The sequence below is a fragment of the Dermatophagoides farinae genome, chromosome 7 (assembly GCF_024713945.1).
Source record: "Dermatophagoides farinae isolate YC_2012a chromosome 7, ASM2471394v1, whole genome shotgun sequence".
Taxonomy (NCBI): domain Eukaryota; kingdom Metazoa; phylum Arthropoda; class Arachnida; order Sarcoptiformes; family Pyroglyphidae; genus Dermatophagoides; species Dermatophagoides farinae.
In genome coordinates, this window is record NC_134683.1 from 1107565 (window position 1) to 1117514 (window position 9950).

The 9950-nt window shown below is 29.8% G+C and overlaps 2 protein-coding genes across 2 annotated transcripts; both read right to left on the bottom strand.

Annotated features, from left to right (window-relative positions):
* Nucleotides 1-57: 57 nt before the first annotated feature.
* Nucleotides 58-3885, bottom strand: LOC124497262 (uncharacterized). Its single transcript, XM_075733168.1, has 3 exons — nt 2233-3885; nt 1434-2168; nt 58-946 (listed from the first exon to the last, which is right to left on the bottom strand). The coding sequence occupies exons 1-3, from the start codon at nt 2879-2881 to the stop codon at nt 294-296; spliced, it is 2037 nt and encodes a 678-aa protein (XP_075589283.1). The 5' UTR covers nt 2882-3885; the 3' UTR covers nt 58-293.
* Nucleotides 3886-7912: 4027 nt separating this feature from the next.
* LOC124496557 (uncharacterized) lies at nt 7913-9475 on the bottom strand. The gene is made up of 3 exons (XM_047060087.2): nt 9336-9475; nt 8632-9256; nt 7913-8560 (listed from the first exon to the last, which is right to left on the bottom strand). Exons 2-3 carry the CDS (start codon nt 9178-9180, stop codon nt 8108-8110), a joined length of 1002 nt encoding a protein of 333 aa, XP_046916043.2. The 5' UTR covers nt 9181-9256; nt 9336-9475; the 3' UTR covers nt 7913-8107.
* Between the last annotated feature and the right edge of the window lie 475 nt (nt 9476-9950).

Below are 9950 nucleotides of genomic sequence, written 5' to 3' on the forward strand. Positions count from 1 at the left end.
AATGGTATTGAATTAGATGTGAAAATGAAAAAAAAAAAAATAATTAATTCGTTTGTGTTTATGTTTAGCAAATGAATGGTGATTATTTTATTTTTCTTTCTCAGTGCCTGTGTTTGTGTGTGTGCGTGTGTGTTTATCTAATATATATTTTTGTATTATATAATAGAATAAATACCGAAAATGTTATTATTGTTAATAAATGTAATTTTGGCATCGTTGATGAATTCATTATTGATGAATATCGATTATTACTATTAGCCATTATCATTGATTTATGATCCATTGATGTATGTCTACCTATACGATTGGATTGTTGTTGTTGTTGTTGTTGTTTGTTGTTCGAGATCCTGTGATGATGATGATGATGATTGTTGTTGTTGTTTTTTCTTCAAATGTGGATTATGTTGTCCATATAGACACATATTGGCACAATGATCACAACGACAAGCCGATAGACCGGGTGGTGCCTCGTCACATGCATATGCAGTTTCATTCATTATATAACGTGGCCATTCTTCATTCATAACGGATTTTGGTTGCTGATCCGAAATAATGATTGGTCTAAATTGAAATGGAATCTCTTGTAATGAGCCTAGATGTTCAAGAAAATCTTTAGCCGTACAACGTTGTCTGGTTAGATTACCACATGCTGAATCAAAATCCATTAGATAGGCACCGAAAACTTGTACATCATGACATGATTGATAGAATTTTTCGGCAAATAATTCCGATAATACATATGATACTTCTAGTACCATTTCACCTTTTAAACGATTAACTTTAACAAAATCACGTTGATTCGGTGCACAGAATAGATTGCAGAATAATTTCTTCACATTGGTTAAACATGATGGACATGAACGTTGTATAAGATCTACGCTCATTATCAGTTTGGCCATTGTATCTTCCATTTCTACCGTACAACATAATGGATGGCGTAAATTTTCTAGATTTTTTTTGTGTGTGGGCGTGTGTGTTTGTTCAAAGTAGAAAAAAAGTAAAAAAAAAATCAAAATAAATAAACCAAAATCCAATAATTGTATGTTTGTTTCTATTTCAATTTTTGTTGTTGTTTTTTTTTGTCCACTGTAATCGGGTCAACACGCACACACACACACACACAGAAAATCGATGACAACGGACTAATTGACATTGAAATTTTTCTGTTTCTCTTGCTTCAGTGAAAAAAAAAATTAGAGAAGATATCAAATGAAACGAAAATCGATCATTTTGACCTGTATTTAACATAACAATAATTTTCAAATCTTATTGTGACAATCAGATTGAAAATTTTGCTGCTGCTACTGCTACTGTTACTGCCTATCAGTCAAATTTTGTCCTTGATTATGGATGATGAAAAAAAAACTAATCTGATAATCGCCATCTGATTTTTTTTTCCTCCCAAGCATATATTGCTCGTAAATGTATCATACCTTCTTCATCGAAAAAATGTGGACAACTAGTCAGTAATAGATCGTAAAAATTTTCCGTATCAATATCGGCAAGATCAAAATAATTTGGTTCATGTGGCCGATAACAGTATCCCATTTGTTTATGGCCACAAACATCACCAATAAGACAGGTACGATTTGACCATTCATCATTGTTGATCATCTCGATCGATGGTTTCATCGTTGTTGTCGTAGTCGTTGTTGTTGTTGTTCTACTTTTAGATTTCTTTCGATTTGGTCGTCTATGGTTATTTTGTTGATGATGACTGGAATTTTGATGTGTTGAATTGTGGTTGTTCCTAGTGTTATTGGTATTTAATTTCTTTTTCTTTTTCTTATTCGATGTTTCGGTCATTTCAATTGTTCTTGTTGTCGTTGTCATCGGCTTTTCAGTCGTGGTCGTTGTAGTCGTAGTCGAAGTAGTCGTCGTCGTCGTTGTTGTCGATGATGATGATGATGATTTTTCATTCGATTTCAATGGAACAATAATAATTGATGCATTGGCATCTTGATCTTGACCAGAATCATCATCATCATCATTTGTATCTTCGTTTCTATCATCTCCGTCATCATCATTATCTATGATTGTTTCGGATTCAAATTTTTCTTCAATTTTTGTTGTTGTTATTTTTGGCAAATTTTCAATAGTTGATCCTTGTGATGATGATGATAATGATGACCTTGTCATCATTGATGATTTTTCTGTTGAAGAATAATCTGAAAAGATTGAATTTAATGTGATAATTCACAGGTGAAACAAATGAAAAAAAAATTCACTTACTACGAGCCATTGATTCATCCAAATTTTCACCATCACCACCACCACCACCACCACCATCATCATCATCATCATCATCATCATTATCATTGAGAGGTATTTCATCATTATTCCTAATCATCGATGATGATGATGACGATGACGATTGTTTATTAAACATTGTCGTTGTTGTTGTCGTAGCTGACGATGACACTTGTTCATCACCATCAATATTGATACAATGAATTGTTTTAAATGATAAAAACAATAAAATAATCATCATCATCAATAAAATCATTGGCATAGATGATTTGTGGACAAAATTTAAATGATAATGATGTTTATGAAATTTCATTTTTAACAATAACGATGATGATCGTTTTGTATTGTGGCATTGATGATTATGATTATGTGATTGATGAATATGATCCATTTGAATATCATCATTATCATCATATGACAATAATGGATTTATCTGATCAATAAATGACATTTTACGTGGTTTTTGTTGCTGTTGATGTGATGATGAGGTCTTTATCATTGATGTTGGATTAATGTCCCCCCAATGATTAAGATGATGATGATGGTGAATATATGATCGATGAATTGTTGGCAATAATTTGGTCAAATTTTTACCATTATCATCGATAATGTTGTATGTTAATTTCCGCATTATATTCTTTTTTTTGTCACCTGTTTTTGTGTGTGTGTGTGTGTGTAATATTCGCTATTACAAATGAATGAAAAATTTTTCGTCATTCAGATATATACGTGACTTATGTGTGTATATTATACAACGCAAACATACGTTACGTTTAATCTGATAAATGTGGAATATATTGCTGCTGCTGTTTCTTTTTCTTTTTAAGAATGGCACAATGATGATAACGATCATCGAGCAAAAAAAAAAAAAATTCAATTTTATTCACCTTGCAACATTAATCAATCAAGTATCCATCACGAATGAATGAATGATCATATCAATTTTTATATTAAATGTAAATGTTTTTCATATTTAGAAAAATAAAAAATAAAAAAAAATTACGACCACCAAAAACCTAAAATAACCGGTCACACTTGTTGAATATGTTGTTGTTGTTGATATGGTTGATATATTGATAACAATAAAAAACCACTACAAAACATAACAATCATTATTATGGCATTCAATTATGATGATGTAATAAATAGAATCACGTAATCATCATCATCATGATCATCATGATCATAAATGGATATTTTATGGTAACTGAGTGCATATATGTGTTATTATCATATTAATAGAATTGAAGAATTTTCAATCAAAATTTTTTTTTTTTGTATTCATTCAATTAATTTACCAATCATGATGATGATGATGATAATGGAAATTCCAACTACGTAGTACACACACACACACAAATATTATTCAATCGATGAAGAAAAACAATTTTTTTTCTCTGGTAAATCAATTATTAGTTTGGGTAATGTACTTTTCAAGACACAAAAAAAACACATGAAAATGAAGAAAAAAAAATTTGTTGATCAGAATTTTAAATTTTAAACATACACACACACAAACATATGCACATCGAATGAATGAATGAATTGATCCATGTCATGAACAATTTGGTAGCAAGATAAAATCGAATAAAATTTGATACTTTTTAAGCGAACAAAAAAAAATCGCAATCCAAATCGTTCCACACAAAAGAGATCGTTCGTTTCACGTTGTTGTTGTTGTTGTTGTTGTTGTTTATTTGTTGTATCAAAATTTGACAAGGAGAGAGAGAGACAGAGATTGAGAATAGAAACAAAACAAAACAAAAAAAAAATCAACAACAAGGTTTTAAGTATTATTTTCAGATAAATCTGAAAATAGATTTCTTTCATTGAGAGCCAGACAATATAAGCAAAAGCTAGCTAGTCCCCACATATACACACAAGTTGTGATGATGACGATGACGCCTCGATTAAATCCACACACACACACACACATAAAAAAACAATCCATGAATATGAAATGGCAATCAATTTGATGATGATTATTAGTCATCAATATCAACCAAAAGAACTTGATGATAATGATTAGTTATGATCCATGAATAAAATGAAAAATATTTATTGATTCAATGTCGTTTCCGTTTTCAATTTTTTTCATTTCATTTCATTAATTTCATTTCATAAATTGCGAATTATCAATGGGCCTTTTTTTCGCATGTTGAACATTGGCCATGGTTCCAATGTTCATCATTGGAATAAATTCATTTTTTTTTAAATTCAAAAAAAAATTCATTTGTAAAAATCTTAATTCTATACTTGTGTGAACCGTGACAGTTGGAATTTTTTTTTGTTTGTTTGATTGATTCAGCCATGAATCCATGGCCCAAAATATAGTTTCTATTCTGCTTCTAATGAAAGAAAATCATTCGGCCAATCATCTAATAATGGCTGGTAATGGCAGCCAATAATAATTATTGATTTCTGATCAATAATTTGAATCAATGATTTTTTTCGATCTTACCATGAATAATTTACAACAAAACAAAGCGAAATATGAAAAAAAAAATTTCAATGCAACAAAAACAAAAAACAAATCAATCGATTTTCAGCCAAACAAGAAGAAGGTCGTGGTCAACAACCACAACAACAACAACAACAACGAATGGCCTAATCATTGACCGGAAGAAATGATTGATTTTCATTGAAAATTTTCATTTTAATATGACTGTATGATTATTTTTGATTGGAAAAAAAAATGTTTGTCAATATGACAAAATCAGGTCAAATAACCAAAAATTCATAGTTGATAAAAAAAAAGATTTATCTGGTGTGCATAAAATATTTCAATTCATTTCGTTTCGTTTCGTTTTTTATGATTGCCTAACCATTCAATCGCCAAAAAAAACGTCAAATGTTCGTGTGTTATGATGAAATCGATTGTATTTCATTAGATAACCTGGTTGTTGTTATTATTAGATTGAATTACACACACACACACACAGATAGACACTTGCACTGTGCATAATTGCGTGATTTCAAACAAAGCCAAACAAACAATGAATGAATGAATGTACAAATTGTTTGAACAAACAAAATTGTCATTCGTTGTGAAAACAGAAATTTTTTTTTTAAAAAAAAAGGAAAAAAAAGATCAAAAATCAAACACAAAATTTTGTTCGTTTGGTTTAAGGTTAAGGTAACTCGTGTGTAAGCGTTTTTTTCTTGAAAAAATCCATTCAATTCAATTGTTTTGTTATTTTGGGTTTAGTTCTATTTTTTTTCATCATTTGTCCCCTAGGATCATCATCATCTTCTTTTTCATTGATGATCCAATTCCATTCTGAAATTTCTCAATCTGATGATCGATTATTGTTGTTTGAAGTGGTGAATTTCTCTACGGTTTTCATTTTTTTTTTCCATTTTTTTTCTCGATTTGAAAATGTTGCAATCCGTGTGTGTGTGTGTTTGCGTTTGTTTCAATTTAAGCAAATCGAATGAATTTGTTCTGTTTTTTTTGTTTGTTTCCATTTTCGTCTGCGAATGGATTATTAGGAAATTTTTTTTTTATTTTTTAGGAAGCAAACAAAAAAAAACTTGATTAATTTCATTCCCGATAACATCTTCATGGTTAAACATTGTTGATGATTAGCATTTATATTGCATACATCTGGATGAATGAATGATGATGATGATTATTTCATCGTTGAATTGTGCTGAAATTAAATTCAATCATCATCATCATCATCCTCATCATCGTTGAATGTCATCGATGATACAAATAATGTACACACACAAAAAAAAATATGTCTGTTGTTTGTATTGAATGAATGATTGTTTTTTTGGAAGTATCATTTTAGTATGTTTTGCACGTGTTGTTTTTTTTTTTGTTCTTGTTCTATATATAAATGTATGCGTGTGTGTGTAAACAACACGTGTTAAAAAAATTACACAACATATATGTTTCAATTTGGTTGATATATTGCTTTCTTGTTCTATATATTATACATACATCATGTTGACATGAATCTTTTTTTTTCCCAATTTTGTTTTGTTGACAGGTGAAAAATTGGAAACAAACAAACGAATGCAAACACACATCACCTGATCAAGTGTTGAACGATTCAATAATAATCTACCCACCTACACTGTGTTGTGTTGAATTAATAAGAGGTTCAAGATTGATTGAATGCAAAACAGATCTGATTTCATCATTAACAGATTAAAAGAATGGTAATGGTGGTGGTGATGGTGGTATAAATATATTCAAAAGATTCAAAATCTTTTCTCCTTATCATCAATGATGACAAAATGTTTTCGTGATGGCGTTATTCATCATATCATAAATTTCATTTCCCCATTAGCCAATAATGATGATGATGATTTTGCGTGTGATTTTGTTCGGAAAAGTTTTGCTGACAAAAAAAATAGGAAGTAATCAAGTAAAAACAACAAATCCAGAAATTTTCATACCAGAAAAAAAATTGAAGAAAATTTCCAAAAATTTCATGGAGCATGGTCCCATTTTTTTTTCTATCCATTCATTCCATTCTTCATGTCATTGTAATTTGTAATGATCCAAAATCATTGTAATTTGCATTAAAACTGAGACATACTTGAATCAGATTTTCATTCATCTGTGTGTGTTTCTTCTTCTGTTTTTCTTCATATATATCAAAATCAAAATATTAAAATTCACATCCATATATATCACTTGACATTCATCAACACATAATGTTTGTGTGTGTGTGTTTGTGAGTCAATTTCATCATCTCCCATCATTATGGGCAGATTATGATTTTTTTTTCGAAACAAAATAATAATTGATGATGATAATTGAACGGATGGATGAATTGTATTTGTAAATCAAATTTTTTTTTTGTTTGCCATAAACGTTCGAATGTTGTGGTTGGTCTGAGATTGTGCAAAAAAAAAACAAACGAAAAATCAATTAATTGATTTTTCAAAAGTCGAAAATCAACAACAACAACAACAACAAACGAAAACATCAACATTATGATTCATATCCCTAAAATGGCCATGTTTTCTGTCAATAGCGTTTTTTTTTATTTATAGATAATCAATTATTGCGATATATTGTTCAACAACAACAACAGCAACAATTAATGTTATGTTCAATTTATTTTCATCTTTTCTTTTCATTTATTGAATTGATTGCTCAAAAACAATTTAATGCTTGTGTGTATGTGTGTGTGTGTGAGTGTGTTTTAACCACCACCGCAAACGTTTTTCGATTTTTAAATAGTAAAAAAAAATAAATTGTACTTGAACTGAATTTCGATATATACCACAAACACAAAAAAACAGACAAACAAACAAAGTATAATCACAAACACACAGAGCAAAAAAAAAACAATCCATCTGATAATAATAATAGTAATTATCGATTGTTAATAATAATTATTTTACCATGACTTAGTTTGACATTTGATTGATTGATTGATTAGGATTGATTTGATTTGATTTCAAATGTCACAATGTTCACAATATATAATATTTATCAATACACAATCAAAATCATCGCATATATGTAATAGACAAATGTTTGTGTTCGAATTTCGAATGTCAAAAAAAAAAAAAATATCGATCTACTGCGCCATCTAACGGGAGCTGATGAAAGACAAGGATTTTTTTGTTTATGGATGGAAAAAAATTATTTTTCTATATATAGATTATCGAAAATTAAAAAAAAATGGAAACAAAATTTTCATATCTGTCGAGAAGATCATCAATAGTCATGTTCATTGATTGATTGATAACATTAAAATAATTAATTAATTAACAGGTAACAAGATGGTTAGAAAAAAATAATTGAGATAAATTAAAAACAAATCACGTTGAAAATGAAAAACAACAGATCAGAAGAAAAATCAACAACAATGGTAATGGTAATAATAATTTAAAAATGACGTCCAAATGGTACAATTTTCATATGTCCATTGGTGGCTGATTCTGGTATGATACCATATTCAATACATTCATTTGTACCCGATGTTGTTATCCTATGTTTTCGGCAAACAACTTGTTGCGATACTGGTGGTGTTGTATCGGAACTATCCGAAACAGGTGGTATATTATTATCTTGTTTCAAACATTGAACACGTAATACATTGAAATAAAATTGTCCCAACATTGTTGCATAAGAATTTGGTGATTTTTTCAAACAATTATAAAAATCTTCATCACAATCACAATGTAAACGACTATAGAATGAAAGATTGAATACACCATAACCAGTACGGAATGCTTTCAAACGAATTGGACAATGATCATGTGCACGACAACAAAGATCGATATCTAATTTAATACCAAGATCTTCATAATGACTGGCTACATCGCCAACACCGCACCACTATTGTAGGATTTAAAAAAAATGTGACAATTTATTCACTAATTCCAAAAAAAAAAAAAAATAATAATTACCTTTGTACCAGGTAGAATACCACGCCAAAATGTCCAATAATGTTGAAGATTCATTTCATATGGTGTTGCAGCATTATTAGATTGTGCCATTTTATTATTGGTCATATTATAAAATAATGGCTGTTCACCTGTAATTGTATCATTTGAGAAAATTCTTGACATTATGGTCGTTGAATTATTATCATCTACATTTGTTGTTGATGATGATGATTCGTTTGTCGGTTTTGTCACCATCATCATCATTGACATTGCCGTTGTTGTTGCGGTTGTTTGATTTGTATATCTTTTAATAAATACATCTTGATGTTGTATCATTGCCAATTGTGTACATCTTCTAACGGCTTCTAACATTGTTTTATGGCTAACAATTAATGGACGACGATCACCAACTACCATTGGCAATCGTACTGGTAATGGTTCACGTTCTAAATCGAATAATTCACAATAAATTAAATCACGACCAGTATGATCAAATACAAGATCGGCCATTGTTTTATCATTCTGTATTAATGCTTCGAATGGTTTGCGTGGTTCAAAATTTATTGGCATATCATTTTTTCCCTTAAATTCATTCAAATTTTCCGACGATGATGATGTTGGTGATGTTGATGATGATTTATTCGAACTATTTGAAATCAAAATAATTAGAAAAAAATCAAATTAATTCAAATTGAACAATAATCAATCAATCAATCGATAATTACAATGGATCAAAATGGACATGAAATCATTTGTCATTTTACTATCATTGAAATGTAAATGGATTGTATCGGCAGCCATATCATTATCACCAACATCATTTTTTTCTTGTTCACTATGATTCAATCGAAAATTCGGATGATGATAATGAAGGCGGTGATGCCAATTGTTTGGTCGTAGAATTTTATCATTATTATTTGAAATTGAAGTTTTAGGCATTTCAGTCGTTGTCATCATCATCATCAACATTGTTGACGCTGTGGTCATTGTAGTTGAAATAGTCATCGATGCTGATGTTGTTGTTGTATTTGTGATAATTAATTCTGTTTGTTGTTGCTGTTGTTGTTGTTGTGATGGTAATGATGAAATAGCCGAAGATATAGATGATGATAATAATGGCGATGGCGATGGCGGTGATGACGATGACGATGACAACGACGACGATGATGATGATGATGATGTAAAAAATGAAAATAACCGATAAAATGGATATGTAATTGACCAACATGATCCATTTGATATGATGGTGATTAACATTAGTGACGACAATAACAACATTGTTGTCGCTAATGAATGGAATGATGAATTTTGGCCAAACATTTTCAAGTTGCAAAAATTTT

Coding starts and splice junctions, on each gene's coding strand:
- LOC124497262 (XM_075733168.1), bottom strand. CDS start 2,881: ATGCGGAAATTAACATACAACATTATCGATGATAATGGTAAAAATTTG. Junction 2,169..2,232: donor GGATGAATCAATGGCTCGTA/GTAAGTGAATTT, acceptor CAATCTTTTCAG/ATTATTCTTCAACAGAAAAA. Junction 947..1,433: donor ACATTTTTTCGATGAAGAAG/GTATGATACATT, acceptor AAAAAAATCTAG/AAAATTTACGCCATCCATTA.
- LOC124496557 (XM_047060087.2), bottom strand. CDS start 9,180: ATGCCAATAAATTTTGAACCACGCAAACCATTCGAAGCATTAATACAG. Junction 8,561..8,631: donor GTATTCTACCTGGTACAAAG/GTAATTATTATT, acceptor ATCCTACAATAG/TGGTGCGGTGTTGGCGATGT.